The sequence below is a fragment of the Cololabis saira genome, chromosome 21, assembly GCF_033807715.1.
Source record: "Cololabis saira isolate AMF1-May2022 chromosome 21, fColSai1.1, whole genome shotgun sequence".
Classification (NCBI taxonomy): Eukaryota; Metazoa; Chordata; class Actinopteri; order Beloniformes; family Belonidae; genus Cololabis; species Cololabis saira.
In genome coordinates, this window is record NC_084607.1 from 10074101 (window position 1) to 10100848 (window position 26748).

General features: G+C 40.0%; 1 protein-coding gene across 2 annotated transcripts in view; it reads left to right on the forward strand.

Annotated features, from left to right (window-relative positions):
- asic2 (acid-sensing (proton-gated) ion channel 2) overlaps window positions 1-26748 on the forward strand; it is a 388479-nt gene that overhangs the window by 221154 nt on the left and 140577 nt on the right. The window contains exon 1 of one of the 2 annotated variants that reach the window (XM_061711148.1): window positions 21528-23218. The exons of the other annotated variant lie outside the window; for it this stretch is intronic. Within the exon in view, the coding sequence (XP_061567132.1) occupies window positions 22526-23218 (693 nt within the window). The 5' untranslated portion in view covers window positions 21528-22525. Of the gene's footprint in view, window positions 1-21527; window positions 23219-26748 lie in introns of those variants that run through there. 2 annotated transcript variants of the gene reach the window in all.

Genomic DNA, 26748 nt, shown 5'->3' on the forward strand with positions numbered 1-26748 from the left:
CCGGACATATGCTGGTCCATGGCGTCCTCGGCTCAGAGGCTGAGCAGTTCACAGATCTTCTTGTCTCCCCAGTTACTCAGCTTGCAAATGCTGCTTAGCTACCTGTGATGTCCTATTACTGTTGTTACTCCCATCAGCTGTTGTCTTATTTTATAATCATCAGTCAATTAAAAAAAGACAGGTGACACGTTAGATTCGCGCCATAAACGCGTGTTATCCACCGATGTAATAATAGGCTAATGTCTGATTGCCAGTTAATTAAAATTTGGGACCATTTTATGTCTTATTTTGATACCAGGTTGAAAATGGCATCTTTAACTTTCACCACTTCGCCTCTGAATGTCTTTTTCTAGACTGTCTGCATGGATATTTTATATGCTATTCCTCCCGAAATCACATAAAGTAATGCGTCTTTGAAATGTAAATTAGCAGCTTGCATAAGTGACCTTTGAAGTCCTCCTTTGGGAGGTTTGGTAATAAAATCCAAAGTCATTGTGGGTCAAAATGGGCAAAGTGAGTCAATTTCAATATATTATGCTTCTTCTTTTAAGTCAATCTAAGTCATTGCTTACATTCTGTGTACTGTTGCGTTGGCTGGTGGTTTAACAGAGCACACTGAAAACAATGCAGTCTAAATAAGAAGAACAACAACAAACAAGACCAAGGATCATAAGAAAAAATGTATCAAGTCATAAAAGCAATAAAGGGATAAAAGGGATATTTTGTTTGTCTGCTTGACTTTGATCACCATTGCTGTAAATTCCAGTCCCTGTTTTTATGTGCTGTGTTGATGAGTTTGAAGAAGACCCTAAGGGTCCAAACAAACACCCCCGCGATACTTCTGCAAGGGCCCATGGAGGAGGCAAAAAAGAAAGTAACTTGGAGTTCATTTTAACTCTCACTCGCAGTGAATGCCACAAACGGCTCCATTCAGTCTTTCAGCCACGACAGTGGAGTGCAGCCGAAGCTGCATACAAGTGAAAACGTTAGTTTCCCCACCATGTGTGCCCCAGTTAACTTTAAATATATTTTCTTATGTGCTTCAGTGGAAGGAGATGAAAGTGCATAAGTGGAACTTGCAGTTTCTTTTTCATCATTTCATTTTACGTCACGCCATTTCTAAGAGAGCTCCTCAGATTCACAGCAGCTTGACAAGACATGACAGCAGCCCCCCCACCTCTCTACATCTGGTCTAGCACGGTAACAACTTGCAGAACTTTTAGCTCCTGAAAACGTTTTTCCTCTCCTCATTTCTTATTGTTAGAATTCGCTCCATTGAGTACATTTTTCATATACACAGTCAGCTTCAAGGTCATTTATTGATGAGGTTGCTTCCTGATAAGTCAGCATCAACTGTGGCCAAGGCTGCTACGGTCTGCACTGTAAACAATACGTGTGAATTAAATGATTGCATTAATCAACTCAGGGGCCATTTATCAAGCTTCTGCATTAATTCTTAGCAAAAGCACTGCTTCCTAGGCACACCCAGGCAATAATGTTGATCCCAGAAGGAGAAAGAGATGATAAACACATAAAAAGCTTTAGGTATTATGGATGAAAAGAAAATTAGCATTAAAGTCATTTTTCTCAATAATATTTAGCAGAAGAAGATTATTGGAGCATAAGTAATGAGGTCCCTGTGACTTATCAGTCGGGATGCATTTCAATGCTTTTGCCAAGAGCAATGGAATGTGGGTATTGTACCGCATCGTTTCAAGAACTTTGCTTTTCCTGTTGACGTCATGCTAACTATTGTCAATGGACGCAAAGGGAGGAGAGTTCATGGCCTCTACTTCTGCTGATCTAGTTCTTTGGAAGTAACATTATTTATTATAAATTGAATCCAAGCTATTAATTAAGTGGAAGGGTTTTGAGTCTCATCAGTGGATTAGTTTTTAAAGGTTGATTTTTCCCGAGTGCAAACGTTAATTGGCATTTTCCTGCAAACATATTCTGTTCTTACTCAAAACTGTTTCATTTCATGTCATTTTGGTTTCTGACCAAAGTTTATTTTCCTTATCTAAAAATTGACGTATGGTTGTTTTAAATCTGAAATATTGCTTTAAAGTCTGGGAAGATTTATGGAAAAATATAAATCGGCATGATATACCACAGCCCTTTTTATCAAAAGCTATCGGAGAGAAATATATTTGTGAAAGGGGAACAAGTTACGAACATAAGCTGTCAATTGCTACAAGTCAGTTATTAATGGACTTTTAAATGTTTTAAATAGGACACGAAGCATAACTAAATACCCAAGTATTAACGGGCTGTTCCCACTTTGAGAATGAGATGTATTAACTTTATCTTTTATTTCAAGTTACATTTTCCATTTCAATTTTATAAAAATGTATATAGCATCTATTACAATACAAATTGTCTCTAGGCGCTTTGCAGAGACCCTGAACATGACCCCCGAGCAATTATTACATGAACAATAGCATGTAAACACCCTTAGTGGGAGAAAATGTTAAGCCGAACAGTGGCAAGAAAAACTGGAATAAGCGAGGACCCTCCCGCTGAGGACCAGCTGGGCAGAACAGGAAAAGGAGGAAAGAGTGGATGAACAACAGAGAGAGGAGAGGCACAGATATATTGTCAATGGTACAAAAGACGAGATTTATTAGTATTAATCATCTGTGAGCAGGAGAACTAAGAGCTATATGACTAATACGTGGTTAGTTGATGTACTACAGAGATGACTATATAAACGGGTGTAGACAGCAGACACTTAGGTGGTCAGAGGGTGGGACTGTGGGTCAGGATGTCAGTAGATATCTAACAAAGACAATACAGACAGATGGAGGTAATCACTGGGGTGGTCAGAGGGGGGGACTGCAGGGCAGCATGCAGCTCTGGAAGCTCTGGCCTGCAAACGTGTACAGAAGAGAAAAGGAGGGGGCAGATCAGCACAACAAACAATGACAATGGAGCACAATTATGCTGATGAGATACTTCTAATTAAAGGCTGAGTTACACCGACGCAGAGCACACGCCGCAGCCGTGACGCCGTGCTGAACCCTTCAGACTTCTCCGTCACTCCATTTGGTCGCGGTGCAGTACCCCCCGCGGCCACTAGTTAGCGATCTTTTTCTGAATGGTTTATCCGACTTTTTCCGGTCACAGTAAATCAAAGAAATAAGGACAACTATTGTGCAAAAAACCAAAACAAAAAAAATCACATATAAACGAAGAAAAGAGCCCTGGAAGTTCACTACTGCTTCAAACCAGAAACCGGAAATGCTTCGCTTTCAAACGAACCAATCACAGCCCTCTCGGTCTGCGTGTGGTCGGCGTCTCCTCGACGCGTAGTTACAATTTTCGGGAGGTGCACGTCAGCGACGGCGCAGGTGACGGCGTGTCCTCCGCGTCGACGAAAACCAGACGCCGTAGGCACGGCGCCATTTTGACGCAGAAGCATAACTCAGCCTTAATAGCTGAGGATTGAACTGAAGAATGTAAGAGAAGAAGAGGAAGAAAAAAGGGTGAGGGGCACTGCCCAGTGGATCACGTTGGTCTCCCCCCCTGCAGCGTAGGTCTAGAGCAGCATATCTAGGATGAATCTCTGTTTAAGACCAGCTGCTCTAGTCTTGTCCTGCAGCTATGACTCCTCTATCACTCTGAGAGAGGATCTTGCAATATTACGGAGATTACAAACCTGATTAACATGCTGTTTAAACCACAAACCTGATTGAAGGTTTCTCACAGTAATGGAGACCATCGCAACTCCATGTAGTCACTTCTCAAAGATTTTGGGACCAAAAATAATAACCTGTTTTATCAGAATTTAGACGTACAAAGTTAGTGAACCTCCAGGTCTTATTGTGCCTAGGACATGCCTAAAATGTGGTGGTTCTGTTACGATGCGTTCTGAACCCTGATTGAAAAACTTCAAATTGATTAATTCTATACATCAATACATTTCCATCCATTTCTGGTGACAGAAAGATAAATGATTAAGTTGGCAAACAACTAACTTTTAGCTTAAGTCTTCTCTGCAGAGGTGAATCTGTCAGTTGTCACCATTGCTCCTGTGGTTTTGAAGACTACTGTCCTGGATGTTGGACCTGAAATGGGTATGTGAAATAAATTGCTATTTGCTGTCAACCCCCCACTATTTCGGTTTGTTGCTGATAAGTTTTCTTCCTGACGAACACCACACATGCTGTTTTTAATTTGTCTCCCATCTCTTTACCTGTGCAAAATGGCAGAAGAACGCAGAATAACTACCTCTTTGGTTCTAGAAAGCTGTGGACACTGCTGAGAGGCTTGAGTTTATGCAACTTGGACATATACTATATTAGTGGGGATTAAGATTATGCAATGTTACATTATGAATTTCTAGGAGAATCTTTGCTTTGAGAGTACTTAAACGGCAAAAAATTATGTAAAAATCTTTACTCTGGCCAGATCATATGTGACATGGAGAAGGCATAACCTCTCCAGTTTAATATGCTCAAAGCTGATGAGCACCCTTGATAAAATATTTAAACCTAAACCTGCCTAGTAATATCCAGGACGGTTAAAACTTCTGTGTCTTAGCTGTGCACCTCAGCTTTATTGAAAATTGCCGATCAGGTATTTCCTCAAGCCGTGTTTCAGTGGTATTGTAAAGATCAGAGGCGGTTTAGATACGAGGTCAGAAATGGAGGGCAAACAACAAACAGTTCACTTTTCATGTTTCTATTTAAAACTTTGATAGGCCATATGTTGGTGTAATGCTGGTAACCTTCAACAGATTCCATTATTGTGCGTCTTTGCCCTACATCAATGTGTCTGACCTTTACAATTTATACTCGATCTGCTGTTTCTAAGTGTAGGGACAACACACAGATAAATAGCTGCAGGGACAAATACAAGAAAATGTAATCACTAAAGGAAAAAAAAAACAAAGTACAATATCCCTCATGTGTCTACCAGTGCCCTGAGTATTGTCTAGAATTGGAAGTAAGTGATACTTGACTCTTGCCCTGAGATCTTTGAGCCATTCTCATCATTATTTCTGTTTTTAAACTTTGCAGATATAATAATCTCTTACATGCTGTCAATTGCTCATAAAGCAAGTTAAATACCAGGCCTGTGTCTACAGCACGTTTTTGTCTATATTCCATCTTGTCTAATGCAGTTGATATCCATTTCTTTCTGATTATTTATTTTCTTTGATTTAGTTCCTGAGGTTACTGATATAGTTACTTGAAATTGGCAGTCACATTTCCTCCACTCAAGGCCACTTTTCCTGTCTTGCTGTAAATTAACTTTTAAAGGAGCATGAGGCTCCTTTTAAGAAATGAGACTCTATAGCGCCACCCTTCGCCACGACGGCCGTCGGGGGTACTGCAGCCAACAGCGAAGCCGGCACGGGAGAACGGGGAGAACGCGCATGCAGCGTCATGTAACGTCACATCCGCAGGACAGTGCGGGAAATTCGGGCCCAGAATTGCAGCACATTTTGCAGCACACAGCCTGTTCAAGGCAACAGAGAGATACACTAGAGGGCTCATTCTTTTTGGTTTGGAACGCTTCATCTGACATTATTACTAGAAAACTTAAAACGTATACGCATTTTTTTTCATAAATCCTGCCTCAATCCTGCCTCAAGCTCCTTTAAGTAACCCAGGCATGAAGAAAACGCCGTTGTGAAGTTTATAGAGGAAACCATCTGGATAACCGGGGCTTTGACAACTTTCCACCAGGCCATGCACCATTTTTCGTTTCACATTAAATGTTCTCACCTACTCAACCCCATGCCAGGATTTTGTCAGTCACCTGGTGCTCATATAACTGGTTACTCTGGAGCTGAAAGCTTTTCTCAGGTCAAGCGACGACAGTTGTCATTGTGTGAAAGGATGTATGCTGAGAGAGCTTGGCAGCAGGGGCCTTTTCTGGAAATATGACAAAGAATTTGTCTGGATGCTACAGTATCTTAAGTGCAAAGTTCATCTTTTGGTAGTAAAACTTTGAATATTTCTAATGATTTCATTCAATTTGCATTAATCTTAAAAGGTTTGATGAATCTGATGATCCTTCTCAATGCATTGCCACACAATCCAAGCCTGTACCAACTACAATCCACCAGATCAGCCTGAATTCCAGTTTATCTCAAAAATCCACGTGATAAGGCCACTCAACAAGTGGTATTGTGGTACAGACTTGTACATTCGGCCCCCCAAAAAAGGTCATCTAGCCCCAAAGTTCAGGGACACTTCTGCGTTTCAATTTTTGTTTCAGTCATTTTGAAACCTGTCAGATTTGTATTTATCTTTATTTAATGTCATTAATCTTGATAAAAATACTATTAAGACTATAAAGCAGATGGATGACTCACAGTAAGTCCACGTTATGTTACAGATATGAGTACACACTGTCATTCAAGTACTTCACTGTGTTCATGTGACAAGAAACAAACCCCACCAACTGTTCTTAGGAGCTGAGCGTTGCGGCCTGATCCTCTTTTAATTTCTCCACGTGAACAGAAATACCAAAGATGTCTGTATCCGTGTCCAGTTGAAAAACAAGAGGAGCTCTTTTTGTCATGGTACTGAGGCTGGTGCCTGCTCTAGTGTTTGTTTTGGTGGCTCTGATGATTACCTGTAATAAGCACTTCTCCCATAGAGGTCATTTCACTCTGAACTTAAGAGCAAGATCTGCTATGACTGCTCCCTTCTTCCCTTTCTAGGCTTAATGGGGGCTGGTTAGAAAATGGCTGTTGTAGAGTGAATTCCAGTCACAGTTCATTCAAGACCTTTTCAGCCTGAATGGGCAGATATAGCCAAGCTACACGATGAAAGTATTTTTCAATAACTTTCCTTCTTTCTTTAAAGAAAAATCCTTGAGAGGTTTTATCGCTCAAATTCAAATATATTTGCTCTTAAATATCAGGCTTTTATAAATTTGTGATGTTAACAGTGGAGACATCTTCCTTTGTTTCTCTATCACACTATTTATTTAATAAGTAGTTCTTCAAGGCAGTGAACTTCTCTGAGGTATTTATTTGATGGAAAAGGTCTCAATGATAAAACTGTAGTACCTGAGGTTTTACTAATGGGTTTTGTCTCTTCACCACAAATGCTTGAATATTTTTCCAGCCCATATTATTTATTGCATGTTTTTTTTGAGAGCTGCATTCATCTCTGCTCTCAGTTCGGTGTTATGTATGAAGAACCTCTCAGACAAAACAAATCAAGCCCTGTCCAACTGAATGTTTAGCTGCTAGAGAAGGTTGCTTTCCCTCCATCCCTCCATGATGAAGAGGTTTCATGCATGGTGTTGAACCCAAAAACTATTTATTGAATCCTGGTCTCTGTATTGATTTGCTTTGAATTGTGATCTGATCTTCATTTTGGTCACAATTGTAATGAACATTTTAATTTCAGTCTTTCTATGAGTTCTTTACGACTACACTCAGTTCAGACTAATATCTAAAGAGTTTTAGTTCAACTGACCCACACAGCTGCGAAGAAATGTTATAAGAAGTGTTTAATATGTAGTCTAAAGCATTCTTGATCTGTTGAAATTGTCATGCTGTCAATTGTCCCGTGTCTCTCCTGCAGATGTGCGTCTGGCCCTTTTGCATCCAAAATTATTACTAAATGATCCACTATCTGGAGTCATTATGGCAAGTCTTAATATTAAAATGTTATATTATTTCAGTCTTACTGACAAATTGCAGTCATGTGGTGGTTAAAATGTGTTTTATACATAACATTATTTTTCCATGAACCGACGGCTACATTTTAAGTTCTCTTTTCATCACTTAACATGTGGCTACCATGGCTCCCGCTGGTCGTGGTTCTACCCTACGAACATTTCAGGTTTATCCCAGACTTAAAGTTGAACCAGATTGTTGGGTTGTAAAAAGAACAGATCCCCTATAACCACCTGGAAACAAGAACTGTGCTACAATCTAAAGATTAACCAGTTTGAGTAAATACAGCTTATACATAAAAATCTGACATTCTTATATAATTAAAAAAAAAAAACTATGACTTTCACCAAGAAAAGATTTATTATCTGAATAAATTACTTCTATTGATCCTGAAGTGTTTTAAAGGGAGGTGTTTCAGTTTAATCTCACCAATCTAATCAATTACTCAATCTAGATTGTCCTGAAATCACAATTATTGACATTTCTTGATTCACATAATTCTAATGTCAAGGAGCACTTTAAGCCAGACGGACATGAAAGTACATCCTGACGTGCTCAGTGAGCGACGAAAGTCTGCTGCATGTTATTGCTGTTTAGAATGAACACTACTAAATACTCACAAGATACATGCTATTATATCCACAACTGTGAAGTCAGATATTGGACAACTTGCCGACTGTTGGGCTCTAGTTAAAGTCCACAATTATAAAAGCTGGTGGACTGGAGCAGGTGCCTGTCATCTGATCCACATATTGATCTTGTAAAGACACAGTTAGGATAATTGCTGCAGATAGCTAGAGCTGCAAATTATAACAATCCACACCTTCAGATAATGCATCTGAATGCTGACTCAGCAGAGAGGTTGACAACCTTTCTAGAAGAGCGTGAAGGTTGATGCACCAAAAGCAAAACTCCAGGACTTCTGAGGACAGGAGCAGTCTGTCCCAGCAGCTAAACCCACTCAGATGTTATCATTAACATTATTGCACAGATGTGCATGTGTGTGATCCACGTGAATGGGTAGCCTCGGCTGAATGCAACACAAACGCATTTTAATTTGGAGACAGCAACCTTCCATGGAGCTAAATGTGGGTGAATGTGAACAAAATGAATTTATGGGGGATATTCAAATGTGTTTGTCCCACAATGCTGATGATAAGACACAAACAATTATGATTTCTGATGTCATTATTGAACGCACCTGATGAAGGAAAATCAGGCACTGAGAATAATTAAAATGTCTTTTTTTTCTTATTTATCTGGTTTCAGAAATAATTTGTTTTTGCATCACATTTTTCCCCTCTAGCATGCAACTCCCCCCCCCGTATCTCAGGCTTATTAATGTGGTACTTAACATGCGTTTTGGCACCAAGATTTTACCTCAAAAAGGAAAAATTACTTTTTCTTTGCAAACTTCTCCCACGTTGATTTTCTTGGTCAAGGACATTTCTTCAGAAATAGTCTCACATTTCCTCTCTGCGGTTTGAATTCACACACATATTTTTGATTTGCTTGTGTTGAAGAGAAAGTGTTTCTTAAATTAAGGCCAGCTTGAACAAACTATTCATATTTTCTTCTCGCTCCATTTCTGTTTTTCCTCCTTCACTGTCTTCACAAAGTTTGTGAGTCTTCCTGAAAGTAATGACCCTGGTTTTCAGTTATTGTTCATATTTAGGCACCTTCACTAAGGGCCAGGCACTAGAAATGTTTTTTTTTAAGGTTTGGAAATAATTTGGGCATTTTATAAATGAACACAAACCCTTTTTTCTGGCTCAACCACTTTACATAGCGGTTTACAGTCCTTTTGCAAAACACACAAAAAAATACTAACACGGAGGAAGTAAACCTTTTAATTGCACAAATGTCGTCCACCAGAATGAGCATAGTACTTCTATTTGGTGCTTATGCTCATGTCTTACTGTGAGATCTGGTTAAAAGAAGATCTGGGTAAAAAGTACACTAGACTGATGTCAGAGCCACAAACTCTTTTCTTCAAGTTGCTTTGCCGTATCTCATTTGTCCGTGTTTCACAATCCTTGCATCATTTAAAGTGTATGAACAATTAAGTGATCAATGTTTCATGACTCAGTTACATTTAAGAACCATATAAATGTCACACTTGATTAAAAGCAACCGAGTCTGTTTGCTGACATCCTTAAATTTTGATCAGATAACTCTGACACGTTTTCATTTGGTATTTTGCTCAAGGAGTTTACTAGTCATTATTTTGGGGATCTGACACCTACATAATTACTTTAAAAAAAGGAATGAGAACAATCACAGATGGACTACGATGATTACAGACTAGCAGCATCTCCGTTGACATGTTTTCTTTTCTTGCCTCATGTCAGCACCATCATCTGGTCTTTTTCAGGGTCAGCTCGCCACCAGCATCCTCTTGCGGAACTCATTTTTATTTTTACTGTAATGTGTTGCAGAGAAAAAGGTGTTAGAGAGAAGTTACTACTCCTACTGTCCAATCGAGCCGCTCTGGAATACCTCTATCTTGCACTGTATGCTGTTTTAGACTATACTTCAGTGTTTTACTTATTCTTTAAGACTTTCATCAACACATAACGATGCTGTTTCACACATCAAAATAATGGCCATTTGTATATTTCCCTCAGTAGACAGTGTGATACAGTACTTCTTAGCATGCAGAGTCCTGAAGGTTATACACAGCACATCTGACTAATGGTCCGGCTCTCTGTACAAGCCCATGCTAATCACTTCTCTGATTGATTGTGCTGCTCCGTAGCACTAATGGCATCATTAGCTGGAACTGTTGTGGCAGTCTTGACTCTGAGCTCTTTATTCCCCTCGCTGAGGTTTTCTTTATCCCTTGCTTTATTATTTGGAACATATATGGGACAGGTTCATACTAAATCTAATTGGCTTTTATTCCTAGTAAAGACATACAGTAAGCATAAAGATAAATCATAGAACAGCAGGTGATATTCATTAACCCCGCTGTTGCCCCGCCTACTTCTGCGGGTCAAGCTGGAGCTTCTGTTCCCATAGAAACCTTTTAATCAGTCCTTGGATTAAAAAGAAAAAGCAAAAAAAAAAAACACTACATACAGTAAGTGTATCAAAATGTATGGAAGTGAGTCTTTTAAGTGGAAAAAAAAAAAAAACTTCCTCTTCTAAAAGCGTTTTCCTTTTTCACATAGTTTTTTTTTATTAGGAATGATTTGAAGAATGTAGCAAATAACAGATAACTCTGCGTAGATCAACACATCAATAATGTCCTCCAACAAAGAAAACAACAGCTTCACTCTGGTTTCCTAAGTTAGGAAAGTCTTGAGGCTTTTTGAGAAGCTCAGGGTTTGATTTGATTTGAGCTCCGTTTGATGAGGACTGAGATTCGACTTCACTGGTGCAGTTTTTTTTCTAAAATGGGTATTTTACTTTTGATTATCTTATATTTATTAGCTTTAGGTCCTGGGGAATACAGTTAAAATTCGTTTTCAAGATGAATCAAACAAGTGGATGGAAAAATAATAATAATCAAAGAACAACTGGAAGAAAATAAAAATCAATTACCGAGATGTAGAACTGTTAAAATATATTAACTTTCAGCAGAATCTATCCTTCCCCGAATTCAAAACAGGACAAACAGTACTCCGTACCAACACCAGTTTTTTTAAATACTGTTGTATGTTTAGGAATAAAGGATGTGGAGGGTTTTGATCTGAACCATGTTGTTCCTGGTCTAAGACGCCGGTTGTCTGGCACTTGTTTTTAGGTCTGCTGACAGATTTACAGAGCGAGCGGATGCCAGTGGGAGCTGTAAAGGACACGAATGTGAGTGCAGAGTACAGATGGGATGCTGCCAAACTGTCTGACAGTGTTTAAGTTGTGTCAGCTGGGGAGGGCTATTAGTGTAACCAGAGTTGATGGTGTGTATGATCACGGGAATTCAGATGGATAAGCAACTCTGCAGTTTTCTAGACCTGTGACTGCGGTGTCTACAATGGCTAATGGTCAGAGTTTCTTCTGAGCTAAATCCTCAAATACCCATTGCTTTTTGGGACAGAGGACTGTGAAACCTTGGGAAAACCTTCACCTCGCTCCGTTTGAAGTAGTCCATTATGGATTTTCTGGTTTGTTTGCAATCGTTAACCTTTCATAGAAGGAATCCTCACTTCATCTATAGTGGTTTTATAGACATTATTAGGTTTGTATCAGAAGTTATCTGTAATTTAACTGAATCCGCTCTCCCTCATAATCGTGTCACTGGCAGTGACGCAGGTTGATCCACCGGAGGGTTACGCCAAAACTCAGTTCAGCCATAAAGGTCTGCTTCTTTTCAAACAAGAGAGCGAAAGCAACAGGATCACGCATCACGATACTTGAGCCACGATACGATACACATTGCGATATCCCGATTATGCAATATCCCGATTATTATATTCTACATAGTTCACCGAAAAATTTAAAAATGCATTACACATCTTAAAATCCAAGTTGTATATATGTTTTATTATAACTATACAAGCTAAAGTTACAACTTATTTGTATATGTTTTTCATATTATTTACATCATATGAAATTAACATTAAATTTAGTATGAGGTTGCTTTAATTATGTGGCAAATGATAATAAACACAAGAAAGATGGGTACTAAAACCAAGGACAGGCACAGTGATCAGTCAGTATAGATATAAATCCATAAATAAATAAACCTCTGTCCATTATTTTTCATTTTTTAAGGACAGGCAATTGTGTGATATAAAAAATAAATTATAAAATGAAATAAAACGTGAAATAAAACCTGAGCTCAGTGCAGGGCCCTTCCAGGGTTGGTAGAGAGTGGCAATGCCCAGGACTGTCACTTAGGTAGCAGCACTGGGTGATATAATGGGAAAAAAATCGGGGATAAAAAAAAAATAAAAAAAATCGATATTCAAATTTTTAATATCGATATTGAATCGGCTGGAAAAGTATCGCGATATATTGCCATATCGATATTTTTGCCCACCCCTAACGATCACTGTACTCCGGGATCCTTTGGTTCATGGTTAAAAAACAATACAGAATGAGAAGCAGCACCTTGAGTGATACTGCTGAATATCCGTACGTGGAGAGAAGGTGTTTTACCAGGATGGGTCACTGAGATGCTAGTGACATGGTAGCGGAATAATGCTTGCAGCTGCTACAGTGCTCCCCTCCAGACTCTATTCACTCCTGTCCCCCCAGAAGTAGGCAGAAGCTATACAGCAAGCTTTTTAGCATTAATCTCTGATCGTGCAACCATCAGGAGCTTCATGCCCTCCCAGGAATACAATAACTGTTTATATTTAATAAAACCCACATGTTAACTATTTGAACAAGACACAGTGTCCTGTACACAAACAAGGGAAAGTGACAGCATCCCATAAACCCATCTCCGCTCCAAATTTAGTATAGCACAGAGCATAACAAAATATGCTTTGCCTGGTGTTGCATACTGGGCTTAAACCAACTAAATTCCATCAAAATGAAAGGCAGTAAATCTTTCACAATTAATTTGGCAACAGCCCTGTGACTTTCTACCATGTTTGCCTCCTTCATCATCCCTCTGGTGGGAGAGGAGGATGTGCCTCTCTTGGATCTCTGAGATCCATTCATATCCAGCACAAGGGAAGCTTCAGATGCAGCTTTCCTGACATTTCCTGTGGGTTTGATAATCATTGGAAATGAAAAGCAATGCACTGTCATCAGTTTATAAATGAAGACATCTTTTTATAACCAGCGCTATATATACATCCACTTGACAATAGAAAACCCATGAAGTCAGAGTGAGGAGGCTGTAATGAATGTAGTTCAGCATTGCTAAAGCAGTTAAAAACACCCCACTGCTTTAGGTTGATACCATCTTATATGCAGGTGTTTTATGATGCTTTTTGGATTTACCTCCTTTGTGCACAGTTTAACCTTGGCCTATGTTGCGTTTGATATCACTCTCGTAAATCCTAGTAACGTTAGCCCACACTGTTAAACATCTTACCCGTAACTCACCGTTCTTACACACACTTGGATACAAAATGGACATGGACAACATGCACGCACGTAAATCCATTTTGTATGCCTGATCCATCACATATGGGGTCACCGTGTGGCTGGAACTTACCTGAACTTTTATTGGATGTTCCCCAAGTCTTGACCTGGGACATCTTGATTTATGTTAATTAATAGATTAAGTGATTAGAGTGTATTAGGTTGTGTGCTGCTTTACTGTGCCAGTGATGTTTCTTTGATATGCACGAGGTGTTCTTTTGGTGTCGGCATGACTGCATAGTGTTTGCAACATGAATGAGAAACAAAAATCTGTAGTACATACCCCAATTCACAGCCTGTGATGAGGTTTGCAAAGTTGCAACTGAGCACACAGCTAGACATCTGGAACAATACTCCTTTACAGATGAGACCAAAGTGGTTCTGCGTGGCCACAATGCACAGCTTTCAATCACTGTGATGGAGGCATGATGATGTGTTTTTTGGACACTTTGCACTCAAATGTATATTCACTGTTGCCCATAAATGTGTAATACCATAAGTTTGCACAGATATAGCCCAATTAAAACTTTATAATAATAATAATATAATAATAACCTTTATTTAACCAGGTAAGACTAATTGAGATTAAAAATCTCTTTTCCAAGAGCGACCTGGCCAAGAGGGCAGCATAAGTTACAACAGAAAACACAACAAAAAAACAACAAACAGCAATCCAACACTGTAGTCAGGAACACAAATTACATACAACAAAAACGGGTCCATATAAATTGAAAACTTTTTGGCACCATTTGAATTAAAAACAAGCACATTGCCCGAGAGAACTAGTTTCTCGATCCTTTAAAATTGATCGAAATTCCCCCAGAGTGATCAGTTCAGGTAATCTCAGATCGTTCTGTATGTCATTCCATGACCGGGGAGCAGCGTAACTGAAGGCTTTTTTCCCAAGTTCAGTGTTGGCTCTAGGAACGAACATGCGCAGAACGTCCTGTGAGCGTAAACTGTAAGGATTAGAGACACACACTTTAAAAGCTAGCAATAAGAATATCCTCTAAATTAGATGGTAAGCCAGTGGAGGGGGTGCCAACACTGGGGCAATATGCTCACAAGTGGTTGCCAAAGAGCGCGGATTTAATTTCAAACAGATACATCAGTGTCAGATCACACCATACGTCACCGCTTGAGGCAAAGTGAACGACTAAGGAGGACTCCACTGACGAAAGCATATATACACTTTTTTCTTTTAAAGGAACATGGACAGTAGTTTTTCAAAATGCTTACTGACAAGCGCCACTAAGCCAATGAGAGAATGTTCTTTGGACAGATGAGACACAACTGGAGCTTTTTGGCAAGACACATCAGTTCTATGTCCACAGATGCAAAAATGAAGGATGGTTGCAGGTTACAGTGACATCTCAGGGCTTCCTAGTTATTCTGTGGTGAAATGTGCTGTCCAGTGTGATTAAGCGTGGTCTCCGTTGAATATCATGGGTCTCAAAAAACACAAATAACAACACCTAATCTGTCTGGAGAAGAAACCCTTCAAACCTGAGACACCTGGAGCAGTTTCCTCATGAGGACTGGACCAAAACACGTCGAAACAAGTTCTGCCTCAAAGGGTTGTGAAACAAAAAATTATGTTGAGGTTCAAACTAATTTGTGAATTAATTTTTAATTATTCAGTTAAACAAATTTCAAAATAAATCATTTCTGCTAGTCAATTTTAGAAAATTGTTACTTTTGTCTGTTTTCTTTTTCTTCTTCACGTTATTTCAGGGACTTTCAATGGGTTTTTCTTTATTTAAATGAAGGTTACAACACGTGTGTGTGTGTGTATATATGTGTGTGTGTGTGTATGCATGTATATGTGTGTGTATGTATGTATATGTATATATATATATATATATATATATATATATATATATATATATATATATATATATATATATAAAAAATGTGTGTGTGTGTGTATGGATGGATTTTTTTTTTATCAGTGGGAAACTGCATACAACAGCAACTGCTCATTGACAAGAAACCTCCACAAAAGATAAAGTGTCAGTTTGAGATTTAATATAGATAGTGTTTCTACATGACACTTATTGATAAGCAGAGCAGCTGCAACCACAAACCAAGAACCGTGTCTTCTGCACGAGTAAGAAGCAAAGGAACATTTCTGCTTGCATCAGCTACATCAGAGTCTCTTTTTTGTTTATCACTGCAAAACCAGCAGTCAGTTTAAGGATAAATCTTGAGGAAAAACAATTAAATGATACTGAAGAGAATTGTAGCATTCTCTTGTGTCTAAGCCTGGAAATACTTTGATAAACACACACACACATGGAATTTAATCATAGTAGTGTTTAGGTCCTATACACTGACCAAGCTCAACATGTAATTATCTGCAGCAATGACACAAAGATGACAGACTAGAACATTATAATATTACAATATTACAAGGGAAACCATCCTGGCGTATCTTAAATGTCATGAGAGGCGACCATCAGTCTTTAATTCTAATGAACTGAAGTGTTGCATTGCGTTCCAGAAAAAAGATGGAGGTTCCCCCAGTCTTACTGCATCCGGCTTACAAAACTCCTAAAGCCAAGGAAAGCCATTGATTCTTTGCCTCCTATCACTGTCATTTTAAATCAAACTGGGATTTGATTAACGGCAGGCTGCCACGAGATACACTGTTTTATTCACCCCGCTCATTTTTCATCTGCCTGCCATTGACACAGGTTCACATGCACATTCACCGGCAAGGCCACTATGAAGCTTGTATCCTTATTAATCACATTCAACTGCTTCCTTCCTCTCACCGGACAGGAGCGGTTGCAGAGCTGCTCTGAGTTATTGTTGTTATTATTTTTTTAATCCTGGCATTCACCAAAACAATCTACGCCTCATTAGCATGAATCTGTGAAAGTTTCATTGTGGTCTGTCTCTCGCAACCATTGTACAGCAATATTTACTTTGATCTTGGACAGTTCTGCAGATGAAAACGTATAGGAATGAAAATGCGTGCCGTGGCTCTGCAACTATAGGCTGCTGTGTAATTGTATCTGACGCTCGGGTTGGCTGTATCCCTAATTAATCTATGATTTCCCTCATGCTTTGAATTGCAAATTGAATATGTTGAGCCTTTGAGGTGTTCTTTACCCTGGCTGCGTAGTTGGACCGAGAAACCCTCTTTATGGCTCTAAGCTAATTATTCAGCCTGTGGATCCAGGCTTTGGAAGGCTGCCTCTGAATAGCTGTGGGCTGTAAGAGTGTGTGTGTGTGTGTGCGTGTGAATGTATTTCTTAATGCACATTGCGCTGTCGTACAGTGATTGTTGGGAGAATTAAAAGTGCGTGCATCCATTTGACATCCTAATTTTCACTTCTGCTCCATATTTTGGCTGGTTATCATCCATACATGAATGTGCTTTCATTTTTTTGATGGTCCTGGCTCTGCTGTTTCAGATTGATTTGCTTCATTGTTCGAGTGCCTTGATGTACGTCCACATGGCCACATGCCAGCTTGAACAACATGATGAATCCTTTTTGAAATAAGCTGAAAGGTTTGTTTTAGTTCACGAGTGTGTGTTTGGGGGTCATGTTCAGATCATCCTGTTTTAAGAAATGTGGTGATCTTTAGAAGCTTATACATCAGGAAAAAAATCTATTTTCTTCATGATTTAGAACTGCCATGCATTGCAAGTCTTGAGAAAATCTAAAAACAACTGTAATCTATTTTGTTCCATCGCTTTCTGCAGAAACACAAGCTCAGAGGAGTTTAATTTTTAAAAAATATAGAAAAACAAAATATAAAAACATCCCTCTGTCATCTCAGAGGGAGCAAATGGTCTTTTCTGTAATTGGCAGAAAAACACTGAATACTAATGTGTGAAATCTTAATAAGAAAAAGAGAATCTACATTGCAGAACCGAGCGTTTAGGTAGTGCTGTTCTGAAGTGTCTCAGAAGCTTTGTTTTTACTTTTTTTGTTGGAGCCTATTTAGACATTTTGCACCTGGCTGTTCCTCGTGTTCGGACTGATTTGGGGAAAAAAGCTTTTAGTTTCTCTGCACCCTCTGCTTGGAATATCCTCCAATCTGACCAGTCACCACTACTGCACTTTATTTGCTAAAACAGTTTGCACTCTCATTTTAATGTTTATTTTGCGATTGCTGTTATTTGTGTGTTATTTGTGGACATGTGCTACTGCCTTCCTTGGCCAGGTCACCCTTGTGAAAGAGGTCTTGATCTCAATGGGTCTTTTATCTGGTTAAATAAAGGTGAATTAAAAAAACTAAAAATTTAAGTCGACAGTCGGCAGGTTCTTCTTTCAGTGTACAAAAGTGTTTCAGTGTAAAAAGCGGGCTGCAGCTCAAATGAACTGTTGGGGACTCGATTGCTGTGGCTCCTTTCCTACTTTCTGTTTTATTTTTTGTTTTACATTTGATTCAGGTTGAAAGTACTCTGAACAGTTGATCATTTTTGCATTTTGTCTCAAATGAGGGCTTATGGATCAGTGCACCATCATTAGTCATAGTCTACTGCTGAACACTATTTTTAAAACGAAACTAAACTTCGTCAAACTAGAATCTCAACAATTTATGTGGGTTATATCAATGCATTACTATAAAATAATTGCAACTTAGGTTCTTTGTTTTATTATTAAAGTAAAATGAACATACCCTGTAAAGTGCTTTCACTTTTGGTACCCCCCAAAAGTTACTTCAGCTCATTGCATTATAACTTAAATATCAAGTAATTCAGTCTTGCATTAACTTGAGTGCATTGCTTCACATGTGAGCAGATAGTCTACAACTTAGTTTGTTTAGTATATAAAGAATAAAAAAGTCATACTAGGAAATCAGTGCAACACATCTGTTATTATACAGATTTGCGCAACATGTCCATCTTTATTTTTAATGAATGTCTTAATTATCTTCTGCAGGGAGGGCTCTTTTGTTCTGTGTCTTTTGTGAACATTATGTATTTAGTGAACCATTCTTTCAGTATTGTTTTTAAGCTTCTTTTAAGGCATCTGTAGCCTGTGACTTTCAGACCTGTTTTTTTTTTCTGTACCTATTTTTAAATTTTATATATATATATATATATATATATATATATATTCTCTAAGTTTTTCCACATACAGCAGAATTGAAAGCTGATTTTGAAATGTTGTTCTGTTCAGATTAAACAACTGGCTGTTTTTTAATCAGGAGTCTGTTCGCATTACGTGACTCTGATGGAGGGTCATGCTATACGATGTGACGGTGACTTGGTTTCCCAACAAAACACATGGGAAATTAGGCATAATGAAGCACAAAACAAGTTGATTATCTGAAGGTGGTCGGAGGGTCGAAACGCTGTCTTTGAAATTTGTTCAGAGCAAAAAGGAAATGAAGAGAAGACACAACATGAGTAAAAGGACAGATTAGAACATGTGGGTAATAGTGTATTTGGGTTGAAGGTGAGTAAATAATCTTTTCTAGAGAAGAAATAGCTCCCTGCTGCTTTGTGGTATGCCCCGTCCTGCGAGTCTCCTCTTGCAACGTAGATTCCTCTTCAGGGTGTCCTGACCTCACCTGATGCTTTACTCTGTCATTGCCTCTAACTTGAACAGATCCTCCAACGGCTCCAGACATTTACCCAGTGTAATATTTGTTAGCCATCAGCAGTCTTTGCAACAAGTGCCTCCTAGTGCAAGTGATGAGTTAAAAGCAGAGGACTAATTTCAGTGTATTTCTTGCGATATATACTAACAACTAAAGATTATTATAGTATTATGATTACTGCATCTCTGCCCCAGATGTTTTCCGGCAAGTCGGGCAACATACTTGGACATAATTTTGAAAATTTCCAAAATCCTGAAACCTGCGGATCATCTCATCCTCACCATCATACTCCCACCTCTGTGGTTCAGTGTTGAGTTTATAAATGAATTGTGGTAACTCACTTAAAACACAATGTGTTGATTTAAAAACGGAAGAAAAATGATCCTGGCCTCAGATCGATTTTAGTTTCCAGTACTTCTATTGCTTTTCATGAGCTTTTGCAAAGTTTAACTTAGCAGGATTTTGGTAAAAGACAATACGATTTTGGTTTTCTTAAATCATTTCCATTAAACTGTTGCCCCACAAACGCTGCCTTTGGCCTCCATTGTTTACCAGTGTCACAAGCTTGATGGTGCATTCACACCAGACTTGGTTGGTCTGCTTTAATAGGACCAGAGTGCGTTGGCTCAGAAAGTGTGGTTCATTTGTGGAGATGTGAATGCAGAACCGAACTCTGATCCTGATCAACAAAGTGAACTCTACCTAGAAACAATCAATTTACAATCGATTTGAATTTTTTTGTCCATTGTTTGTCTTGTCTTGCCTTTGGGTAACTCTTCTTTGTTATTAAAAAGGTTTGGTGTAAGAGCTAACTCAGACCTGCGGAATGTTGCCACCCCAAATCGTACCTAGTCTACCTTGCTATTGGGTGTGAAAACGGCCTGAAGCGTTTTTCTGCGCCCTCTTGAATGGCTGGCTTGCTTTGAAGGTTCCCGGTTAGAATCCCAGCTGGGGTCTCCCCATGTGGATGTTGCACGTACGTGTGGCTTTTCTCCACATACTTCGGTTTCCTCCCTCAGTCTAAAAACGTGTGTTTGACTGACTGGCGATTCTGAATTGACCATAGGAGGGTTTACTTGGGTGTGGTCCTGGCAATGTAGATGGACAGGCACTGTAGCTCTGATTGAAGATGCTCAAGGCTCCCTCTTTTCTGTAATTACTTTGGCCACTGTGCTTCACTGATGTATCTGTTTTTTGTTTCTCTCTTTCTTTCTTTTTTCATCCTTTATCCTTTTTTAACTTTGCAAACTTTTACAATCAGATTTTGTATGTCTGTGTTTGTATCCAGATCTTTTTCAATGAAGTCCACAGGTCCAAACATGTTCATGACTTCTTGTTGTTTTGATTTAGTCATTAAAAGCTAGATGCCTTACTTTTTGGAAGAAATTAAACAAAAAATTATATTTGAAAGAGAGAATTGTGGCCAAAATCTTTGACAACTAATGAAAGTACCAGTGTGACACACAAGAAGAGAGAAAAATAACTGAATAGAAGCAGAAGCTACACAGTACAGTCTTTCTGACATTTATAACTTTAAATCGTTTAAATCATTTTTTTGCAGAGCTAATTTCCTGATTAAATTAAAATTCCCTCACAGTGATTAAAAGAAAAGGTGCAAAGGATTTAACATCATCTGAAAACCATGCGATACTGTGCGTGTGGCCGTTCTGCGGTGCGTGCAGCAGCAGTCTCTCAGCAGCAGCAGCAGCAGACAAACAGAGGGGGGCGAAGGACGGCGCGAGTTAGCGCAGGGAGAGACGGCCGCTCTCATCAGTAACAGACTCACCGGCTGCGAGGACGGAGCTGTGGCGCAGGAGGAAGACAAGAGGTGCAACGAGGGGACAAGCTGACTGAGAACAGAGGACGATCCGAGAGAGAGGGAGGTGTATTAAACAGAGCGATCACAGAGGAGACAGAAGTCCTTCAGAGCAGGAGAAGCAGGAGGCTGGATGGAGCAGGAAAGGACACAGAGGAAAGAAATCGCTCAGAGAAGCCATCCCTGACGGGGAGAGAAGCGAGAGAGAGTGCGCAAAGTGGAAAAGAAGAAGAGAAGAGAAGGAGGAGGAGTAGAGGGAGCCCAACAAGAGATTGAAATTACAGGGTTCAACTGGCAAGAAAGAGAAGAAGAGGAGGAGCATGAGGGCAAGTTGATGGATTTGATTTGGAGAGAGTATTTTTAGAAGGAGAAGCAGTGACATGAGAGGAATACTGAGATGAGAGAAGCTGTTTTTGAGTCAGCGGGGGGTGGGGGGGGGGGGGGGGTTGAAACTAACGGAATAAAAGAGGACAGATAAAAGGGAAAGAGATGTCGATCAGAGTGTAACAAAACAGATTAGCTCTGGACTGCTTTCTCGCAGAAAACCTCTTTGCATGTCCAAGAATGCGCTTCAGTGTCTTCTTCCCCGGTAAAAGTGGGTTGTAGCGTGCCTCTAACAGGCTACGTCGCTGTGAAGCAGATGGACAACACGATGAAACTGCCCTCTGGTCTCTCTAACACTGGTTGAAGCTCGGCGTGAGGAGAGACGGTGCTGCAAATGTCAAGGCATCAGAAGTGAGACAGCAAAGTGGGGCAAAAACAACAAATGACCACGTAAGACCTTTGTGAATTAAATTAAATCTTGTGTTTAATTAAAGTAGAAAAAAACTGATTACTGCCTCTGGCTGATGAATGCCAGTGAAGCTGAAGAACAGACACTCAACTCTAGAGAATAGACTAAACTGCAACGCTGTGAAAAGACGAGATCTCTGACAGACCTCACCACACCAACCAATCCACCCACCTTCCAACTTTCATTTCATTATTTTAATTACCTTACCATCTTTGTTTTTTGTCCTCTCTCCTTTGCCCGTGGTATTTTGTATTCCGTCCCCTTCCCTCCCTCTCTTCTCCACTCCCTCCTCCTTTTGCTCTCTCCGTCTCATCCTCTCGTGTTCACTGTCACACTAACTGCCGTCGATGCTGGACTCGCTCATCTAGAAGAAGCCTTGCTTCAAACAAATTTGCCGTCAGATTTTTTGCTTCTTTCCCTGCTGAGTGGGATGACTTGAGCGTTGTCAGCGAAAGAGACCTGGGGAGAAGACCAACAAGTAGCTGCTGCCGAGTTCTTTGCACTCCTGCACCACCAGGAGACGACGACTGCAAAACCCAATGGGGTAAACGGGAGGGCACTTTTACGTCTGCTGGCAGTATTACCACAGTTACATTTGCATGGGTCACTAGTGTGCACACACATCCATGTGTGGATTACAGTAGTGGATTTTTCCTGGAGCTACATGTGGGCCTTGGCCCCTGAGGCCTGGCTGGGAAATGAAGCCTCTCCTGCAGCTGTAGGAGCGCTGTGGGCAGCTATGGCCTTGGAGGGCCGCTGTACCCGGAGGGGATCCCCGGCCATGATCAGAAAGGGCCGCCAGAGATGTCACAAAAACCCGACTCTGGCTCAGGTCACAACAAATCTGCTGTCAAGGACACGCCTTCACGGTCTGCGGCATGTCTGTGTCCCCGGCGGCTCTGTGGGTCGCAGGGCCTTCTGGCTGCTGGCCCTCTGCACCTCCCTGGGGTTGCTGTTATCTTGGTCCTCCAACCGACTTCTTCACTGGCTCTCCTTCCCAACGTACACACGGGTCCACACTGAATGGGCCAAAGAACTGGCCTTCCCGGTCGTCACCATCTGCAACAACAACCCCATTCGCCTGTACAAACTTACCAAGAGCGATCTGTACTTCGCCGGCCACTGGCTTGGCCTGCTGCTGGCCAACCGGACAGCTAGACCCATGGTTTTGGACTTGTTACAGGAGGACCGGCGTGCCTGGTTCAGAAAACTGTCGGACTTCAGGCTGTTTCTCCCCCCCAGAAACTTTGAGGGAACCAACCTGGAGTTTATGGACAGACTGAGCCACCAACTGGAGGACATGCTCCTCTCCTGCAAATACAGAGGGGAGCAGTGCGGAGCTCACAACTTCTCATCTGTAAGTCCAACTTCTTAACAGTTCATGACAACTCGGTTGGCTTAGTTAGACGTTAATGTGTAGCTTCAACTCCTACATATCCAAATGTGTTCGTTAAAGACCAATCCATCTGTTTTTCTTTGATTCTGGTCCCTTATTAGTCCCCTAAGATGTTTGAACATGTTTAACTTCTGCAGGAATGTGAAACCTTTTGCCTTTTTTTTCTACTACGGGCTGAGAAAGATGTGAGGAGAAAGATGTGAGAGAGCCGAGAGATGCAGTCGCTTCTACAAATGCCAACCAGTCTCTACGAAAAGCATAAAAAACAACAATCTTCTAACATTATTCTGGCATTATGTCCCAACATCACAGACCGATGCCGTGGAAAGTCAGATAACAGCTTTTTTGTAATGAATATGAACAAGTCGTTTACCCAGTTGAGGTAGCAGCTTGACTTAGTCAGGACCTGACTAAGTCTCGATGGAGAGGCAACTACAAGACCTTTAACCCCTGATTTAAGATGGTCATTATGTATGTCTTGTAGGTTTTGTCAGTGTTGGTTATGTTTAGGAAATTTGAAATACGAATTTAGGTTTTGGGACCAAATTTACTTGTTTAGCTTTAGGATTAGAAAAACAGTTTGACAGTAGCGTAGTTATCTGCATTAAGTCTTTTAACAGGTGATGTTTTCACCTCTGCCCAAGGAATGCTAACAAATAGGAGTTTGTTGTTTTTTTCATGCGAAAATGTAATTTTCACAGATTATGTGACCACATCTGGGTCATTTCCCGTATCTCTGTCAAACCTGGCGTGTGCAAAGCCTGTGAATTTGTCAGATCCTCTTTTTTGCACATTTTAGATATTTGTTAGGAGTTTTATCAAAATGAACAACAAACCTCCTCCTTGGTTGCCATTCGTCTCCAGTAATAGTCCATTACTTGGTCCTTGACATACGAGGCACGTATACTAAGCATGTGTTTGATGTGAATCGGTTGTGATGGCAACTGTCCAACTGTGAAGCACATGAAAGAGAACTAGACAGAATACCTGAGGGTTGCATGGGCAAAGCGCTTGATGTTTGCTCCCCGACACAGATTTTTCTGCTCAAGGAAGTGTTTTCAGCTCATTGCGTCCCGTGATTCGACTTCAGCTGAGGCTGAACACAACAGGTGTGGGTGGGTGGAGTTGAGCAGAAGTGGATTTATCAGACCTCCGTAGACCCCTCCATTTGTTTCAGCTGTCACTAGTTCAGCAGAACCAGGTCTCTGGTCAAGCGGACCAAGAGCAAACTAGGGAGAGAGAAAATGTATACTGTTCAACATGACCTTGTCAGGAAAAAAGAAGAAGAAACTTCTTTACTCGTGTTTCTGTAGATGTGACATGATTGGCTAGTAGAAAACTAACAGAAAGCCACAGTGACCAACAGGGACTGAAACTGCTCATCACGTCACTCCACAGGGTACGGCTACACCGTGTTCTGATTCCTGTCTTTTAGGTAAAACTAACAGGTCATATTATCTTCCCAGTCATTTTCCGAGAAAATGGTGAGCTGAACTGCTATAGGAGCATCTGTCGGCAGTCGGAGCTTTAGTTCACCTGCTTGTGTTTACCACCGTGTAACTGTTTAATATGGCAGCAAACATTCGGGGTGTCAAGAGAAGAAGGATCTGCTGCCGGCACTTTTACCATTTATGACTAAAACATAGGTGAACAAAGTTTCATGCACTTCTGCAGAGGGAAAAACTTAATATATTTTTTTATATAAAAATATAAAATAATCAACCCTTTTATTACACTTTCTTGAGATAATAGCATCATGAAATAAGAAAATGCACATTATCAGGGCAAAATCAACAATTTACACTTCTTCATCTGTCTGCTTTTAGAAAAAAAGATAAAACCAACATGAAATGATCTGTGCAAAGAAAATAATATCACCGACGCTGCAGTGAAACTGTTTTTCAGAAACTGAAAACGGAAAATGATAATGAGAAGATTACTGCTGTTTGTTTTCAGTTTATCAACAGCCCTTTATCAGTGTAGGTCTCAGCCTACACTGCATCTTTATGTCCAAGAGATGTGACTGGTCCGGTTTTTTCCTTCTTTCCTACTTTCTTTCTTTTTCTCTTTCTTTCTTACTTTCTTTCTCTCTCTCTCTCACTCACTCACTCTTACATGTTTTTCACAAAGTAATATGCAGCAAGAAATCACCCTCATGACCCACCTTTTTCTCTATTTTTTTTTTAGATGACAAACCAGTGGGTCAGTTAGTGGGTAGCACACAATTTTTCTTTTTGTAATATTTGCAGTTCAGAAGATTAAAGCGTTGGAAGTCCAAACCTGCACGTGAATACATTATTCATGTTTTTACAATGGGGCTGCAGGCTCGTTACCGTTGCTCTCAATTTATACTCAGTGTTCAGCTTAGATCGGCACTTTGTTTTCATAAAAAACACATAGGTAGAGTTCTTTTTCAAAGAAAGTCCGACTGCATGTTCAAAAGTTGGAAGGAGGAACTGATCTGATCAAAATTCAACAGAGGCATTTATTGTAGAGAACAACATGAGCTCATGGGTCTACACCGACTAATCCTCATCGATTAACACCGATTAGGCCTCAGGTGAAATATCAAAAAGATGACCACAACTTGGCTAGAACATAAACGTTTATACTATAGGTGGAGAGGGCGTGGATTAGACTTGGTCTCTCCTGTGGTTGGCTGGTCCTGGAGGCTCGTCCCTTTGTTCCATCCATGGTCCATAGTCACATGGTCAGCCAAGCGTAACTAGAAAAAACATATTGGCTACATTTGTGATATAAAATGAAGATAACAAACAAACTAGTAAAGTGCAGAAAGGTGAGAAATAAAGAATAAATATATAATTTGAAAAATAACCATAAAACAAACTAACTCAATGCAATGAACAAAAAACAATATTTGACACGAAGTAATAGTGAGCAATAACAAAATAGTAAACCAAAGAAAATGGATGACATGAAAAGTCAGACATTTTCACCCTAACAGTTGAAATTGGAGAAGAGAACCAACATATTCACTTCCAGGTGGATAGTCTGCTTCTGCCTCTGTGTCTGTGTAATCACCAGTTTGTTTTGTGTAACTTAAAAATGACTCCAGTTGTCTGAGTTTTATGCTCACTGATCTGACCAATCAGAATGGCCCTCTCTGAAGGCATGTCCTAAATAAACAGGAGCTGAAACTGAGCGTTTTAACAGAACCTGCACATTTCATGCTCATCTTGTGTGTGAGATTTCTTTTATTTTTTTTCTTGTAGACCACAGAATAAAACTGTGAGCTTGTAAATAAGGTTATTGTGTTTTTCAATATCTGTAGAAAACAAGTCATTTATAGTCATTCACAAATTAATTTTATGTTTGAAAGATATGAGCTGTTTTTTGCCAAAACCGATCCAATGATCCAACCATAATAATGGTGTTACGTGGATAATAGCCAGGCATGGGGATGGTGTCCCTCATTCTGGTTAGGACGGGCGTTTCTTCCAGCCAGCTACTATTGACTTTGTGAGTTAGAC